The following is a 19,900-nucleotide window of genomic DNA, read 5'->3' on the forward strand; positions in this document are numbered from 1 at the left end:
TGATCATAATACACAAATATACATATACACAAATATACATATACTCAAATATAAATAACCAACACCCCAAATATACACATACACATATAACATATACACATACAAACATACATATACATACATATACATACATACATATACAATACGCACTATATATACACACATATATATATATATACACATATATATACACACACACATACACACACAATACAACACACATACATCACACACATACACACATATACATACACACATATACATACACACATATACATACACATATATACATACACATATATACATACACATATATACATACACATATATACATCAACATATAATATATATATATACACACACATATATTCACTGATATATATATACACACTCACATATACACACGCACATATACACACTCACACATATATATATGTGTGTATATATATATATATATATATATATATATATATATATATATATATATATATATATATATATATATATATATATATATATATATATATATATATATATATATATTATATATATATATATATATATATATATATATACTAGGCATACTGCCTAGCTTCGCTTAGGTTTTTAAAAAGCATTTGAGAATTTGAATACTTAATTATTTAGCGATGAATTGGGTGTGGAGTGCTTTAATTTAAACAGTAATGCTAACTTTAGAAAAAATGTTTTTATTTGTCATTTAAATTCCGTACTCAGAAATATATTGGAAAGTACGCAATGTATAACTAAAATGGAATTAGAACTACACAGGTTCCATAGTTTATATTACATTGCCCTTTTAAATTTATTTATTTATTTAATTAGGATACGTAACTAAATTAACAACTTCATTTTGTACTAAAACAAATGCTATACTTCGTCATTTTCTGTTTCTGTTTAAAATAGTATACAATTATTTGAAAAATAATAATTTTATAAACGATACCTCCCTTGAAAACTGAACGTATGGCGTATGTCTTCGTTTACCTTTTTTTTTTTACAAACAGTTGCTATGCTTATATAAGAAATTACGGTATATGAACATATTTAACGACTATAATGGCTGTTTCCGAGGGGAATACATTTTTTTGTTACCCTCCAGGGTTGGTCTACGACGTCATATAATATTAAGGGGATTGTTCGTCAATTTATTTATATATATCTCATATAAGGAGAACTTCACTCACGATCATCTTTTAGCCCTCGTCGAGGGCTTTGAGTCTGACCAACAGTTTTTCCATACGGCATAGTCATCTATAGTAGTGTATGCAAAAACTTAGCAGTTAAGTAACCTAAAAATTGTGTTAAAATTTCCCTGTTTTTGCCATAAAATACAAAGATTATATAGGGAAATACGACTGGTCAGTTTTGACCCGTTTCCCGATTTTTCCAGGACATGGCGAGTTTTTTGTGACACCCCAAGGCGTTCTTCTACCACCTCACAAAATTTCAAGGGGGGTCGTCGGAGGAAATTTTTTTTCGTAATAGAGCTCATATAAAGAGAATTTCACTCGCGGTCACTTTTTAGCCCTCGTCGAGGGCTTTGAGTAAAACCGACAGTTTTCCCTAAAGGTCAAGCCATTCACCTAAGAATATGCAAAAAATTAGCCAGATATACTGAGTTTAAGTACCCTAAAATCCGCGTTGAAATGACCCTCTGTTTTTCCCATAAAATACAAAGATTATATAGGGAAATACGACTGGTCAGTTTTGACCCATTTACCGATTTTTCCCGGACATGGCGAGTTTTTTGTGACACCCCAAGGCGTTCTTCTACCACCTCACAAAATATCAAGGGAGGTCGTTCGGCAAGAAATTTTTTTCGTTATATAGCTCAAATAAGGAGATTTTCACTCGCGTTTATGTTTTAGCCCTCGTCAAGGGCTTTGAGTCAAACCGACAGTTTTCCCTAAAGGTCAAGCCATTTACCTAGGAGCATGCAAAACATAAATTACTTAATCTAATATAACAATGAACACTAACAAGTTAATTTAACACACTCACCTACTGGAGAAGCTGACTAGGTCTTCAAGATTAGGTTCAATTAATTCTGCTTGTAGGAGATTATCGTCAGTTGATACTTGATGCGCTGACTGTGAGTGAAGGTCTGCATGACGAAGGGACTTTGCTAAATTAAATAAAAAATTGTTATAGAATTAAATTAAGTGGTGCTAAAGTATCTATATCTATATATATAATTCTCCTCTTCGAGCCGTTAGAAAACAAGCTGCAAACGCTCTCCCTACCTCCCCACCCCTACATGGTTTTAGTGAGCTGTGTTCACTCTAAATGTTTACAAGCAGAGCCAACGATTTTAAACGTAGGGGGGGGGGGGGGGGGGGGGGAAAGGAAGGGGGGGGGGGGGTGGGTTATGGTCCTTAACGAGCTACTTATAGTGTTTTAAAGAAATATTTTCAGTGTCAGCGTTGGTACTGTCGAATTCACAAATTATGAATTATTGAAAATTAGAAACAACTAAATAGCGGCGTATGTATATATATAATTCTCTTCTTGGAGACGCTAGAAAACAAGCTGTAAGCGCACTCCCTAACACCCCACTCCTGCATGGTCTTGTGAGCTGTGGTTAACGTTAAAGTTTACAATCGTAGAGGCAGGTTTAGTGACAGCTATTAGGGGCAAATAATTTAGTTTGAAAAGATTTTAAACTTAGGGGAGGTAACTAAGAGGAGGCTGCTTTCACGGGGGGGGGGGGGGGGGGGGGTGTAGGGTAGGGTTTGGGGGAAAGGAGGGTGGGGGTAGTATCGTCCTTAACGACCTACTGATAGTGTTTTAAAGCAAATATATTCAGTGGCAGCATTGGTACTGTCGAATTCACAAATTATGAATTACTGAAAAGTAGAAAATAAAACAACTAAATAGCGGCGTATGATATGCCGCGGGTTGGCTCGTTACCTTTATATTTAAGAATGGATGAAATAATTAAATGTATTGGTCTGTGATAAAATGTATTAGTTGTGAATCGTAGCCCCCTATGTAAAATTGTGTTTGCTGTTTATCTTAAGGTTTGGGACATAGGGTTAGCAATTAGTTACTTGCTGCATCAACAGGACATTCCATTGAAACAATGTTATGGAATGTAATACAAGTAAGGAACTTACATGTAACTTTGGCACATGTTGCCCAGCTGCTCAAGCGTGTGAGAAGATCAAACTCGGCTGGTGAAAGCCCAATATTGAGCATAAAATCCTTGCCAACATAAGTGCTCCAGCTGCACTGGTGATGGCAACACAGAGCTATCATAATTCCTTTAGGCAACCTGTTCCATGGGTAGATATTGGTGACTTAATGAGTAAAGAGCTTGGTTCTAGAGAAAAAAAAAATTATGCTGCTTAATCTTCTATCTATCTATCTGTCTGTCTGTCAGTCAATCGATCGATCGATCCATCCATCTATCTATATATATATAAGTCTGTCTGTCTTTTATGCATTACTACACCTCTCATCACATCGCCGTGAAACTTTGGGAAGTTGTTGAGAATATTTCTGGGGAGGTTTCTGTGAAAAAAAAATATTTCAAATTCGCAGGGGTGGCGCCCCGACAGGGCGCGATTTGTTTTTTTCTATATACGGTATATAAAAATATAAGTCGATTTTGGTTTGGCATCGTTCATTCGATAGCCATGAGACTTTGGGGAGTTCATTATACCACTCTAGGGAAGGGTTCTGTAAAAAAATAATTTTTAATTTCGCAAGGGCGGCACCACGGGAGGGTCGATTTTTCTCTATATACGGTATATAAAAATAATAAAAGTGAATTGCAGTGACACCATTCATCCGATAGGCATGAAACTTTGGGGAGTTCATTATAAAACTCCAGGGAAGGGTTCTGTAAAAAATCATTTTTAATTTCGCAAGGGCGGCGCCATGGGAGGGTGCGATTTTTCTCTATATACGGTATATAAAAATAAAAGTCGATTTTGGTGTGTCACCTTTATCCGATAGCCATGAGACTTTGGGGGAGTTGATTAGAACAATTCAGGGAAGGGTTCTGTAAAAAAAAAAAATCCTTTTTTAATTTTACAAGGGCGGCGTCACGGGAGTGTGTGATTTTTCTCTATATACGGTATATAAAAAATAAAAGTCGAATGTCATTTGACAACTTTCATCCGAGTGCTATAAAACTTTAAGGAGATGATGATAAAACTTGTGTGCTGTATGAAAATAGTGAGGTAGACAGCCGTCACGAGCACCCATGTGTCAATGTTACCACCCAGACTTGTGTGCTGTATGAAAATAATGAGGTAGACAGCCTTCACGAGCACCCATGTGTCAATGTTACCACCCAGACTTGTGTGCTGTATGAAACTAGTGAGGTAGACAGCCGTCACGAGCACCCATGTGTCAGTGGTCTGGGGAGCCACCGGTTACACTACGGCATGGGCGAGTACGGTCCCTGGTTTGGCCATTGAATGGCATGTACCACCATGTCCCTGTCGTATTGTGCTGTTTAAAACAAACGCAGGGAACCCCGTGCGCCAAATTGCACCCTACTGAGGTGCCGCCCCTTCAAAAAAAATTTCCTGCAGAAACCTTCCAAGAAGTATTTTTAATAGCTTCCCAAATGCTGAGTAACGCATAAAAGACAAACACACACTTTTCTTTTTTATAGGCATAGATAGATTACCAATAGCTATTTTTAGAAATGTAACTTTTCTGATGAAACTCTAGTTACACTTAAGGTATTACTAATCATTAATTTTACAAATGTAGGCCCATAAGACAAAATGGAAACAACCAAGTTAATATTTGCAAAATAATCTAAGCCTGGTTAGTTATTTTTATTCTGTGGCCCTTGATGGCCTTTTGTGAGCCCATTTGGACCAAAATTAATTTGTTTTCCTCCAAAAACCTTTCAAGGAGCATTCTCAACATTTCCCAAAGTTTAACGGTGAAGGGATGAAATGAATAGTAATGCATTAAGGCACTACCCCAGACCCACACTTTTATATGTATACCAACTGCGAATTCTATTCAATTTGTTACTTTTAATTGTGCTAGTGGTTCTAGAGACTAATAGTTAATTCGACAAACAAACATTTTCTGTATGTGACCCTTACATACATTGTTCAACTAATAGTTAATTCGACAAACAGACATTTTCTGTATGTGACCCTTACATACATTGTTCAACTAATAGTTAATTCGACAAACAGACATTTTCTGTATGTGACCCTTACATACATTGTTCAACTAATAGTTAATTCGACAAACAGACATTTTCTGTATGTGACCCTTACATACATTGTTCAACTAATAGTTAATTCGACAAACAAACATTTTCTGTATGTGACCCTTACATACATTGTTCAACTAATAGTTAATTCGACAAACAAACATTTTCTGTATGTGACCCTTACATACATTGTTCAACTAATAGTTAATTCGACAAACAGACATTTTCTGTATGTGACCCTTACATACATTGTTCAAGCCCCCACTGGATCACATAAGTTATTGACACAAAAATCATAGAACTGATAAGAGCTATGGTTATTTTGTATTTTGATAAAGTCAAATCTTCTGTATGTATTTATTATTATTATTTTTTTGCTTACATTTTTTAAAAAGATGTATTTTTATCAGATTGGGAATCCCCGAACTCTTCTGATTAAACATACATGTTTTAGGCATACATGTTTTAGACATACATGTTTTAGGCATACATGTTTTAGGCATACATGTTTTAGGCATACATATTTTAGGCATACATGTTTTAGGCATGCATAGAACTAAAATTCAAGAATCATTGTTCCCCTACATTTTATATAATTATCTTGTATGTTATTTTATCAGAAAATTTTTTGAGATTTTTTAAAATGAGCAGTATTTGTGGTTGTTTTTTTTTTACTTTCCTTTTTAACTTAATGAAAAAGTGGGAAAAGGCAAATTCATTGCAACCAATTTCAATAACATGCTTGTTTTTGATGTTAGAAAAAAAGAATTTAGGTGTTTTCTAGGTATGTAACCCTTCTCTGGGACCTTTGGTTGGTTAGTCACTAGCCCTTCTCTGGGACCTTTGGGTGAAGTTAGTCACTAGCCCTTCTCTGGGACCTTTGGTTGAAGTTAGTCACTAGCCCTTCTCTGGGACCTTTGGTTGAAGTTAGTCACTAGCCCTTCTCTGGGACCTTTGGTTGAAGTTAGTCACTAGCCCTTCTCTGGGACCTTTGGGTGAAGTTAGTCACTAGCCCTTCTCTGGGACCTTTGGTTGAAGTTAGTCACTAGCCCTTCTCTGGGACCTTTGGGTGAAGTTAGTCACTAGCCCTTCTCTGGGACCTTTGGTTGAAGTTAGTCACTAGCCCTTCTCTGGGACCTTTGGTTGAAGTTAGTCACTAGCCCTTCTCTGGGACCTTTGGTTGAAGTTAGTCACTAGCCCTTCTCTGGGACCTTTGGGTGAAGTTAGCCACTAGCCCTTCTCTGGGACCTTTGGGTGAAGTTAGTCACTAGCCCTTCTCTGGGACCTTTGGTTGAAGTTAGTCACTAGCCCTTCTCTGGGACCTTTGGTTGAAGTTAGTCACTAGCCCTTCTCTGGGACCTTTGGTTGAAGTTAGTCACTAGCCCTTCTCTGGGACCTTTGGGTGAAGTTAGTCACTAGCCCTTCTCTGGGACCTTTGGGTGAAGTTAGTCACTAGCCCTTCTCTGGGACCTTTGGGTAAAGTTAGTCACTAGCCCTTCTCTGGGACCTTTGGGTGAAGTTAGTCACTAGCCCTTCTCTGGGACCTTTGGGTGAAGTTAGTCACTAGACCTCCTCTACGACCTTTGGGTGAAGTTAGTCACTAGCCCTTCTCTGGGACCTTTGGCTGGTTAGTCACTAGCCCTTCTCTGGGACCTTTGGCTGAAGTTAGTCACTAGACCTCCTCTACGACCTTTGGCTGAAGTTAGTCACTAGCCCTTCTCTGGGACCTTTGGCTGAAGTTAGCCACTAGCCCTTCTCTAGGACCTTTGGGTGAAGTTAGTCACTAACCCTTCTCTGGGACCTTTGGCTGAAGTTAGTCACCAGCCTAACCCTTGCAAGAAAGATATGACTTACCTATGAACAAAATCTTCCTTCAGCTTCTCAGTTTTTATATTTAGATCTTCTTGCTCTGACTTGTTGGTTTTTGTATGCAATGTGTGGCTCTGTGCTGTTGTGCTTGATGGGCTTTGGTTCAATGTGTTGAGTGCACAGCGCAAGCCCATGTCTGTGGCCCCCCCACACAGATGTTTGCCCACAACCACAACAGGATCTCTCACAGCCTCAACTGAACCTGTTCAAAAGAAAATCTTCAGATGACCTTCATTATTCAAAGAAAAGCTTATGCAATTCTTCATTGTTTGGTGCACAATTTATATAACCTAACCAAAGTAATGGGGGGGGGGAGAAAAAGAGAAGGTGGGGGGAAAGAGGCATAAACCAAGTTCGTATCAGCAAAACTGTTGCTGAGCAGAAATAAAATAAAGCGGGAGTGATCTCCCCTAAACTTTCTCGAATATTCTTATATAACTTGGAATATAGACATGATTTTTAATTAGGCCCTACTTAAACTTTTAAAAATAATATAAAATCTCATAGAAAAAATAATTGCGCACCAAGCAAACGCCAAAACAAAATGTGCATAATAATGCGCAATATTATTAGTACTTTTTAAATTTACATGCGTTTTTTGAGAAAGCGGAAATAGCATAAATTAGTACTTCCGGTCAACGGAAATTACTCAAAATTTGACAGAAGGTAGAGAATTAGATCTTTTACTTACATGTGAATTTTCATTTATCTATCTGAAATAGTACTCAAGTTATAGGCTTTTGAAAAATTCAAAGTAGAAAAAGTATCACTTCCGGTTATCGGAAATCGCTCATAAGTTGATCAGGAACTACGATTTTGTTAAATACTTATATATGAAATTTCATCAACCTAGCTGTAACGGTACTCAAGTTATCGTGTTTACACATGAACAGACAGACACACAGACACGAACAGACAGACACACAGACAGACACACGGACAAGATAGCAAAATTATGTTTTTCCGTATCAGTGAGGTGTAAAACGTCGAGATTTCTAAAAATCTCGATTTTTTTCTAGCATGATTACAAACTTTCTCTATACTTCGTATATACGAGAAAGTAAAAAGGACATTCAAAACTTTGAGAGAATAGGCTTTAATTCTACAATGTTGGTAGATTTCTAGGCTGCAGAAAAGAAAACTAGCTAAACTAACCAACAGAAAGGTAATGCCATTTCTTTGTATCAGGGATTCTTCTTTTTTTCTTCTTTGCCTTTTTTAAGTTCCAAAATCTTTCTGTCTGTTGCCATTTTCTCAATTTCTTTCCGATAATTTCCATGTCTTTTAATTTCTTTATGCCAGGGGTTATTGGGTCTCATTTTTTCTTGATCCTTTTGGCTTCCATGTGACTTTTCCAGTATTACTAATAGCCAATTTTCTCATTGTTTTTAAATTTCTATTTTTTAAATTATATTTTTTATTCTAAGTCTAATTTGAAAGGTTTGTGTTGCGTTTGTTTCTGGCTTTGGGATAATAATGCTAAGTCATCTGTTAAGTTCAAATCTTCAAGCAGTTGAAAGTGTTCATTGAATTCCTAATGCTATGTCATCTGTTACGTTCAATAAATTTCACGTTTGAGTATGAATTGTGTGAGCAGTTTTCATTTAACACAGTACCTAATGCTGAATCATTCAGCAAATTTAAGAATTCATCTTGTAATTTATCGGGAATGCATGCAACATCAAGGGAAGCAGAGAAGGGGTAACGAGTCAATGCAGATTCTTCTTCTTTCAGCCCAGGAAAATAACGCCGCAGTTTGTTTTCAAGATATTCAAGATACCCAATTATCATGAAAAGAGATACTATTCGTTCATTTTCCCTGAAGCTTCAGGTTAGGCTTATGGTGACGTTTGAATATATTTGCTCGGTATGCTCCTCTCTCCAACCACTCTATGCTGTGAAAGTATATCAAAAGGTCTTGTTTCCCTTGCACTTCCAAGAACAGCTTGATTTCATCTTTCCTTTCAAAAACAGGATTCACATTTCCTTTTGACAACATACTGTAGTGTAGAAAAGCAGAGCCTCGTGATGTATATTCATGTCTTCACACAGTTATTTAAACAAACGGGTGTTTAGGCCTCCAGATTTATTACAAATTTACAACTTATTAGCAGTGGAGTCTGAAGAGTCTTGCCGGCGAGGGCACACAAGTGAATCATGCAGTGGATTCCCCTTGGTTAGGGAGCTAAATCTTTAAAAAAAATTCTGACTGAGAACAACTTTGCACAGTGCGAATTGTATCTTCTCTATTCCATTTCCATTATGATGTTAGTAAAGCCTAATATTTATGTTTTATTTTTCATTGCAAGGGTTTAGTCTATTAGAAAGCCCTTCGCGGCCAGTTTCGAAACCCATGTTCTAGCAGTTGAAAGAGTCTATATATATAATTCTCTTCATGGAGACCATGGAAAACACCATGCTGTTGAATTCACAAATTATGAATTGCTGGTAAGCAGAAAATAAAACAACTAGATGGCAGGGTCTACTACGTTGTGGGTAGCTCGTTCATTGAATTCCTAATTCTATGTCATCTTTTAAGTCCAAATCTTCTAGCAGTTGAAAGTGTTCATTGAATTCCATATGAAACAAAAGGCATGGCTGTTGTACCCTAAAGTAAATCCCTAATGACTCTGTTTTCTTTAGTGAATGCTGCTGTATCTACTATTGTCTGCTGCAATAGCTTCCCAATATTTCCTCTACATTATGCACAGGCTAGCCTTTTATTGAACAGATTGTTCTATTATCATTTAGAGAGAAGCAATTTTGTTAACACAGGATCTGGTTTGTAGCCTGTATATTCATCTAGTAGATCTGGTTTAAAGCCTGTATATTCATCTAGTAGACTGGTTTGTAGCCTGTATATTCATCTAGTAGATCTGGTTTGAAGCCTGTATATTCATCTAGTAGATCTGGTTTGAAGCCTGTATATTCTTCTAGTAGATATGGTTTGAAGCCTGTATATTCATCTAGTAGATCTGGTTTGTAGCCTGTATATTCATCTAGTAGATCTGGTTTGAAGCCTGTATATTCTTCTAGTAGATCTGGTTTGAAGCCTGTATATTCATCTAGTAGATCTGGTTTGTAGCCTGTATATTCTTCTAGTAGATATGGTTTGAAGCCTGTATATTCATCTAGTAGATCTGGTTTGTAGCCTGTATATTCATCTAGTAGATCTGGTTTGAAGCCTGTATATTCATCTAGTAGACTGGTTTGTAGCCTGTATATTCATCTAGTAGATCTGGTTTGTAGCCTGTATATTCATCTAGTAGACTGGTTTGTAGCCTGTATATTCATCTAGTAGATCTGGTTTGTAGCCTGTATATTCATCTAGTAGATCTGGTTTGTAGCCTGTATATTCATCTAGTAGATCTGGTTTGTAGCCTGTATATTCATCTAGTAGACTGGTTTGTAGCCTGTATATTCATCTAGTAGATCTGGTTTGTAGCCTGTATATTCATCTAGTAGACTGGTTTGTAGCCTGTATATTCATCTAGTAGATCTGGTTTGAAGCCTGTATATTCATCTAGTAGATCTGGTTTGTAGCCTGTATATTCATCTATTAGATCTGGTTTGTAGCCTGTATATTCATCTAGTAGATCTGGTTTGTAGCCTGTATATTCATCTATTAGATCTGGTTTGTAGCCTGTATATTCATCTAGTAGATCTGGTTTGTAGCCTGTATATTCATCTATTAGATCTGGTTTGTAGCCTGTATATTCATCTAGTAGATCTGGTTTGTAGCCTGTATATTCATCTAGTAGACTGGTTTGTAGCCTGTATATTCATCTAGTAGATCTGGTTTGTAGCCTGTATATTCATCTAGTAGACTGGTTTGTAGCCTGTATATTCATCTAGTAGATCTGGTTTGTAGCCTGTATATTCATCTAGTAGATATGGTTTGAAGCCTGTATATTCATCTAGTAGATCTGGTTTGTAGCCTGTATATTCATCTAGTAGATCTGGTTTGTAGCCTGTATATTCATCTAGTAGATCATGGTCTTTTAAAATGCTGTCCAAAAAACCTGGCAAACCTAAACAATTCTGATGATTTTGGATAAATCATACTATACCTAAATGTAAATTCTCTATGTCCGTTTTGATGCGGATGAATTTAGATTCTTCTCCTCCTAGCTTGTGAAAGGAATCCATCTGTAATGAACAAAAATTCATAACAAATACAGTTCAGCAGGTGGCTTATATAAATAAACACACAAACACACCTTAGTGATCAGGTGAGAAATGCTTATTTAAATGACAACAGTCATTAAGACCAGTTTGTCATAGTGTGCATGCAAGCAAAGCAGTATTAGTGGTGATCATACTTTTAGGGATCATTTCTAAAGGTGGTAAGTTTCTCGAAGGCTACTATTTTATTGTGTTTGAAATGCACAAGTCCTCAGCTCTATATACTAGAAATGGACTAAGCAACTACTACCAAAAAAAAAACAATGGGGTTGCGCCCATTCCTGGTTCCTCTAGGGCAGGGATCTCCAAACTACGGCCCACGGACCGGATGCAGCCCGCGAAGTCCTCTCATCCGGCCCGTGGAGATCTTTTAGTCCAAGGAAAAATCGTTTGTTAGTGATGGTTGAGAAACTTTGCCCAGAAAAATCAAAGACGTGCCTGGAAGAAATTGGCCCCCGAACTGAAATTTGATAGTTAATGCAGCCCTCGGACTGAAAAGTTTGGAGACCCCTGCTCTAGGGCAAGAGTCTTGGAAAGCAGCCACTTGGACTATGGTTCGCGTGGCTTAATGAAATCTTGGGCCCCACCCTTTACAGCTGCAGCCGTCAACAACATTAACTCTTGATCTACCCGAAAAAGAATGTCCAGACCTTTATTCATCTGTAACAGCCTCACCTACGATGCAAGTACTCATCACTTCAAGAGGTCAACCAAACATGTGAGGCCATATAATAAGACATCTCATCAGCATCATCAAATTTTTCTACTCAACTATGGCAGAGATACAGGGCAGGTGAAGTAGAGTTTACCTGTTTCTGTGTCCTCAGCATATGAAGGGATAGTGTGGTCAGAGCCATGCTCGGCCGGAAATTTTTTTTAAACGATAAAAACATGTCTGAGACTTTGCGGGACACTGGGCAGGTGAAGTAGAATTGGGTAGATTTAGAGTTTACCTGTGACGTCAGCATATGAAGGGATAGTGTGGTCTGGCCCATGCTCAGTCAAAATCAGTGTTTTTAAAAGACAAAAACATCTGAGGTGTGTCGTCTTTTTGAATGTGCGGTCTGGTTATTTTGTGATGATAAGTGACAGACGGGATGTCATTTATGGAGACCCCCAAAACCCACAGTTATCTAATGATAACGGGTAGTCTAGTATATATTTACATATACATATATACAATAGCTAGTTGAGCGAAATTTTTAAAGTAATTAAAATGACAAAATAACGATAGGGTTGTATCAAACGGACTAAATGCTACAAAATGATACCAATTTTATGTTTATAGGATAAACGGTTTGTTCTCTAGATATGACGGTTTTAGTGTAAAAAATGCGGGGACAACTAAGTCTATGGAGAATGAAAACAAAAATTGGTCCTGTCGAGAGTGTAGAAAAAAGACAACTCTGCGTAGGCGCACAATTATAAATTTTCAAATAAGTATTTTTTAATGCATTTACAACTGCATTGAGTATCTCTACCTAGATATTAATAAATTATTTAATTTAATTTAAAAGTGGTCTATAAAAAATTATTTTAATAAAGGTAGACCACTGGCTCGATTCAATCATTTAACTCAAACATCATAATCATAGTAAAAATAAAAAGAAACTGGCAGAGTAACCCTAACCCTAATTTCTAAGTAAACTGTATCATAGACAGATCAGTACAATGCAACATATATGAGTGTTTTTGAATTATTGGAAGCATGTCAGTTAAGAGATAATCTTTAGGTGTCGTTAGATAACTGAACATAGCTGGCGCGAAGCAAACAGCAACGTTATCAAGAATCAAGCATTTTACGCAGCTACAAAGACAGACGCAAGACTCGTGGGTTTCTGCCCAACTTTTGCCTGTAGTTTTAAAAATGATATCTGGCCATCTGGTTTTGAACGTGATGGACAGTTTGGTCGTGGGATGACCTTCGGTTTAGTAAGCATGCCTACTACACACTGGACCACACTATTCAGTTTAGTAAGCATGCCTACTACACACTGGACCACACTATTCAGTTTATTAACCATGCCTACTACACACTGGACCACACTATTCAGTTTAGTAAGCATGCCTACTACACACTGGACCACACTATTCAGTTTAGTAAGCATGCCTACTACACACTGGACCACACTATTCAGTTTAGTAAGCATGCCTACTACACACTGGACCACACTATTCAGTTTAGTAAGCATGCCTACTACACACTGGACCACACTATTCAGTTTAGTAAGCATGCCTACTACATACTGGACCACACTATTCAGTTGTAATAGCATTTTACAAAAGGTTGGGGATACAGGGTCTGGAGAAAACGTCTGGCAACAATGAAGATAAGCTATTGTGTGGGGGGGGGGGGGGTTGTTTGTAAAAAAGCATGACTATTTGTGGAAGATGAAGGCAGACTCAATCCAGTATCATGTTTAGAAAACAAGAGGTACCCCAGGACTACAAGCAAACTTATCAATTATACTTTACATACTTTCTTCTTCATTCTTAAATGTAGCTTTTGAAAAGATCAAACACACTAACTTAACAAAAGCAACTCAATTAGCACCAGAAAGCCCCCCCCCCCCCCTATGCAATCATTATCCGAGTGTGAGTGGGTATCAAGCAAATAAAAATAGAATAGGCCTTTGTTTACAAGGGTATGTTTTTATTCTTTAGCAAGATAAACTAATAGGATATGAAATAAATGATGACTATCAGTGTACAGCTTGTTACAACAGAATAAACACACTTGAAAAATGTGTTTTAAACTAATATTTCTTATATTAATAAGATATCGATCCCACATAGTCTACTTGGTGAATTTAATCAACCACTGTTCAATTTATAATTTTCACCTTTGGTTTATAATGTTTAAGACAGTTTCGATACATTTTATTTTACATTTTGAATAGCCCTAATGGCCTAATAATAGAATACAAATATCACTGAAACAATAGTGGAGTATTGATATCGCTTATACTTAGGCCTACAGGGTCTATTTTATTACTTGGGTTTTACAGCTTGTCAAAAGTCAAAACATTGGTGAAAATAACATTAAAAATGTACAGACTCACAATAAATTCAAATTAAGTCTGAATGTTTTCTTATTTTTATTGATATAAGTACCAACAGATATAGCGACAAAACAGTAGCGATATTGCTTTCCTCGATTTTTAGATTTATGCCCCTACTATAATGCGGTATGACAGAGCTAATTAAAAAATTAAAATGAAAACTGTATAGTCTTACTCTAATCAAAGCTAGTGTCATTATTTTTAGTTTTAAAACATTCTTTTTATAACTTAATTTCAACTTTGTGTTGAGTTATAGATAGTATACCTAATTCAATTATTAGTAGCATGTAGCCCATGCCACCTCATATTAGCTCAATTCACACTGTTTCTACTATTTTAAAAAGGTCAATTTATTATCATGAATATACCCATTTAGTAGGTTTATTATTAAAATTCTTTGAGAAAAAAAAAGTATTAATTATGATGACCTAATTCCTATAAAACGAAGGAACAGGAAAATGCGGTATCGATACCGCCAATACCTAGTTTGTGAGACATTTTGCATAGTCTGCTAAACTGATAAACCTAAAATAACTATGCTAGTCAGAAAGTTTAATAAATAACAAAAATAATCCCACAAAAAACAAAGTTAGTCTCAACCTTTTACTATTTTAAATAATTTTTTGAAAATTCACGTTTTTAAACCCATTATGAGATTCACAAAAACAAGCAAAAAGTTAAAATAAAAATTATACGGCAGTAACGGTCATCATATGCTGTTAATAGAGAGGGCATATATAACTGGAATCATAATCGCGTTCTATCTGTTTTTAAACGGTTAACATAGCAATGCGAAACACTAAATTCCAATTAGATTTTTTTGTTCAGAAAAGGTTTAGAGCCTGTGACATATTTTATTTACTTGTGCAACTAGCTAATATATAAATACACATATATATATATATATAAATACATATAAATATATACGTATATATACATATTTGGATAAAGAAATAAATAACTATAAAGCCTATATTTGAATATAAAAATAAATAAATAAATAAATATTGGTGAAAAAAGATAGGTGAAAATAACATGAAAAATTTACCGTCCCACTAAAATCATATTAAGTCTGAATGCTTTCTTATTTTCATTGACATAAATACCAAGAGAGAAAGCAACAAAACAATATTAATACAGCTTTCCTACAATAATGCATTAAAATTTTTGTAGTTAAAAATTCTGTTGGTAATGTTGGCATGTTATGTGGATAATGTCGTCTGACTTATTGTGTGCCTAATTTAGTCTTTAGAAGCACAAGCACAGGCCACATCATATTAGCTCAATTTACACAATTTTCACCATTATCAAAAGGGTCATCTATATATAACTAGCTGCATACCCGTGTACCAACTTGGGAACAGAACAAAACAAAGAAAAACACAAAACAAACACAACCACAACATTAGAATCACCACTGAACAACACACTTTTCTAGGCTTCCGCGCCCAAAGAGAGCCTTTCCAGCATAAAAAATTTAAGTCACATAAATAGATCCTACTCCATAACTTACAATAAAAGAATGCGATGCAAATAAATGTATGGCAAGTGGTGTTTACTTTTATGGTTCTAAGAAAACACCTTGGCAATGCAATTAGAATCACCACACAAAAAAACACGCTTTCCGAGGTGTCCGCGCCCAGAGAGAGCCTTTCCAGCATTCTCTATACTATAATTCTAAAATGTCACCATCTGTTAACACTGATAAACAAAAAATAGTGATTTTGAGAGATCATAGTCTAATTAGAAAATAATATAAATAATCTTAACATTTTTCTATTTTAATTATGAACCTTAACATCTAAAATATAAAGCTCAATTCTGTATGTAAAAATAAGTTTGTTTGTCGTTGACATACTTCTATGGATTTAAGTGTTAGACTATTATCGTGCTCATAGTCTAAATTTAAGAGTTAAAAAATTACTATTGAAAGTGTTGGGAAATAATTTTAATTTTACAAACTGATAGTGATAATTGTCGGCATGTTCATTAAACACAATTTTTAAAAAATGACAAAAATTCTAATTATGTCTGAAAATTATTTATATTTAGTCCTTTAGCACTTACTTCCCTTTGATAAATTAGGAAAACACAATTACTTCCCTTTATAAAACATTGCATTAGTGGAAAAGAATTTACTTTTTATTGCTTTGTTTTGGTGTTGGGAAAAAAATAATTACATAATTAGCGGGGATTGATCAAGTGCAAATGTTGTAGGTATTTTACGAATAAGCTTGGAGTATTATAATTGTTCATTTGGTTTGGTTTGGCACCTACGTTCGTTTAAGTGATTGCAAAAGACTATGAATAAGTTGGGGTACTATAGTCGATTATTAAGCTGACACAGGCGATTCTGCCCCGGGCTAGACTGTGAGCACTTTGCGTTTATGTTCGCGTTAGTGTTTTCTTTGTGTTTAGGTTGGATTTGCGTTAGTGGTTGCGTTTTGATTTGGTTCGTTTTTGTTCTTTCTTTTTTCGTTTTCCTTTGTGTTTTTTTCTTTGGGTTTGTGTTTGTATTTGTGTTTGTGGTTGGTTTTGCGTTTGGATTTGGTTTGTTTTTGTTTGCTTTTTTTGTTTTTTTTTCTTTGTGTTCATATGGTGTTTGTGGTTGTGGTTGGGTTTGTTGTTAGGTTTTTGTTTTCGTTTGTATTTGTAATTGTGTTAGCGTTATGTTTGCGTTTTGTTGTTTTGGTGGGTTGTGGTTTGGGTGGGCAATGCCGGGTTTATGATGATTACTAAACACCCAGGTAATGGTCTTTAACAAAAAGGTTTTTCACAGAAGCCAGAGCAGGGCCTGGCCGGGACGGCTAGTATAATAATAAATGCGGTAGTAATAAAAAAATAATTAACTTCAATTATTGATGAGTTAAATTTATTTTTAAATTACCTCCCTTGCAAAAATAAAAATTACAAAAAAAAAGTTGAATTAATTCGTATTTTTGACCTACTGTTATAAAAATGTACCCACTTTTTCTAGGAATATAAACGAAAATGATATTTGACATTGATCCTTTTAATATGTTTTAGCAATGTGCATGTATTTAATATTTTCTTTACGTTACGCAAAAGAGTAAAAACAGTGGCAACTATAAAATAACTTTATGTTGTTATATAAACAAACCCTACTCTATTACTTACAATAAGAAAATGTGATGCACTGAAAAGCACTGCATGGTGCAATGTTTACTTGTATAGTCCCAAAAGCTATAGTGATATAGACTAGCTGCATACCCGTACTTAGCCACTGTAAATCTTTTTTAAATGTACCAACTTGTGAACAGAAATTTAATTATTTGTTATACTATAGTGCTACACTTGCATATCCCCTTAAAGCAAATAAAGCAAAATGAATAAGCATCTGACTGCATCATTATCTTTCTATAAAGAGTGTGTATAAGTGTGTAAAAAAATTGGCGCAATTGTAATCTTTATGTTTTTTTAGAAGGGTTCTAAGAGAGACATAGTTGAATTAATGAGAATTCAATACATTAAAATAACAGCGCCAACCACCATAAAATAGACCTTACGACACATGAACAGCAATCTGAAAAAAAAATCGACCCACACCTAACTCACCGTCATTCTCCTAGCCCAGGGGTCGGCAACCTTTTGATACGCAAGAGCCAAAAGTTGCAATTTAAAATAAATAGCTTTAAATATGAAATAATATTTATTCATATAAAAACATAGACGGGTTTCGCCAGAATAGTAAAATTAGTAATCAAATAATAATATTATTCTAGGACTATCTCAATCCACTTTAGAAGCTGTTAATTTTTATTTTATTTTTTCTTTACGGATATCACCGACTCAGTAGGTGTCTCCCATTAGCCAGTCAGGCCTCAACACGGCAAACGCCGACTAACTGGCTTGGATATCAGTTTGAATAACTTGCATCGTACGCTTTTATCCTTTGGTTCTCATAAGGCTTATCTTCACTTCCATCCCACTGAATGCAGGGTAAAATCGTACCCCACCGTCTAGTAAAAATGAAATTATATAACTATTAATATTTGTGCAAGGAGCTGGAGAGCCACATCTGGACGTCAAAAGAGCCGCATGCAGCTCGCGAGCTGCAGGTTGCCGACCCGTCCTAGCCATATCAACCCGCAAGCACAACTCATACATCACTGTATTATCCAAACGGCTGCATCTATGTTTTTTATGCTGATATAGCAACCAAAACCGTAACTCATAAACCTCTCTAAAATTTAATTTTATATATCAAACAATATAACATTTTAAAAAACGGCGCAACACTCTAACTGATGTCTGCCGAGATTTCTCTTCTCCCCTTCCCCGTGGTGTAATGTAAACCGCCGACGTACATGTATTAAACCACATACATTTAATTTAACTTTAGCCATTCTGTAGGTTTTAATTATTTAATTATTTAGCGCAAGTTGGATTTATTTTTAAATTAACTCACTTGTCAAAATTAGAAAAAATAAAAGAGTTTAATTAATTAGATTTTTCTACCCTACTGTTATTATGTTATTAAAATGTATCCACTTTTTCTGAGAATCTAAACGAAAATGTTATTTGACATTGATCCTTTAAATATGTCTTAGCAGTGTGTGTGTATTTAATATTTTCTTGATGTTATGCGAAAGAATAAAAACAGTGGCAACTATAAGGGGGGAAGGGTATGGATTATCATCCTCATAATTTATTTACTAGCGCAACTAGCTGTGCTATATGTTACTAACCTTGTACCTCACACTTCCACGTTCGACAAGCACAAATGAATTGTCCACCACTTTTTTGGTTGCTTTCTGTATCCAGTGGGAGAGTTTACCTAAAGATAAAATACTTGATAAAACATACACAACTCAGAACACAAACCACACAGATTGCAAACACATTAGATAACACATTAGATAACCAAGAACACAACATACAACACAAGCACATGGGACACAGAAACTAGAACACAACATACAAGCACATGGGACACAGAAACTAAAACACAACATACAAGCACATGGGACACAGAAACTACAACACAACATACAAGCACATGGAACATAGAAGCTAAAACACAACATACAAGCACATGGGACACAGAAACTAAAACACAACATACAAGCACATGGGACACAGAAACTAAAACACAACATACAAGCACATGGGACATAGAAACTAAAACACAACATACAAGCACATGGGACACAGAAACTAAAACACAACATACAAGCACATGGGACATAGAAACTAGAACACAACATACAAGCACATGGGACACAGAAACTACAACTTAACATACAAGCACAACATGGGACACAGAAAAAACAACCTTTGCCAGCTCCAAGCTCTACAAAACAGGTGCTGCTACAGAGAAGACCCAACTGGTCAAGCTGACCAACCAAGGATGCCTGATAAAGATGAGATGTCTTCATTACAATTTTGCTTTATCATATTACCTGCACATACCTAACATAACCTAGTCAGATAATGTCATAACATGCCAACATTATCCACACAACATGCCAACATTACCCACATAACATGCCAACATTACCCACACAACATGCCAACATTACCCACACAACATGTCAACATTACCCACATA

At 35.7% G+C, this 19,900-nt stretch overlaps 1 protein-coding gene across 5 annotated transcripts in view; it reads right to left on the reverse strand.

The window, feature by feature from the left end:
- Nucleotides 1–2,022: 2,022 nt before the first annotated feature.
- LOC131956965 (tRNA:m(4)X modification enzyme TRM13 homolog) overlaps nt 2,023–19,900 on the reverse strand; it is a gene marked incomplete at its 3' end in the record, with an annotated part of 48,713 nt that continues 30,835 nt past the window's right edge. For all 5 annotated transcript variants that reach the window (XM_059321628.1, XM_059321623.1, XM_059321626.1 and 2 more), the window contains 6 exon segments: nt 2,023–2,146; nt 3,138–3,295; nt 7,067–7,283; nt 11,152–11,230; nt 19,038–19,126; nt 19,625–19,703. In XM_059321628.1, coding sequence (XP_059177611.1) covers nt 2,023–2,146; nt 3,138–3,295; nt 7,067–7,283; nt 11,152–11,230; nt 19,038–19,126; nt 19,625–19,703 — 746 coding nt within the window.

The sequence above is a fragment of the Physella acuta genome, unplaced genomic scaffold, assembly GCF_028476545.2.
Source record: "Physella acuta isolate Inbredline_101_S28 unplaced genomic scaffold, ASM2847654v3 ptg001190l, whole genome shotgun sequence".
Lineage (NCBI taxonomy): Eukaryota > Metazoa > Mollusca > Gastropoda > Physidae > Physella > Physella acuta.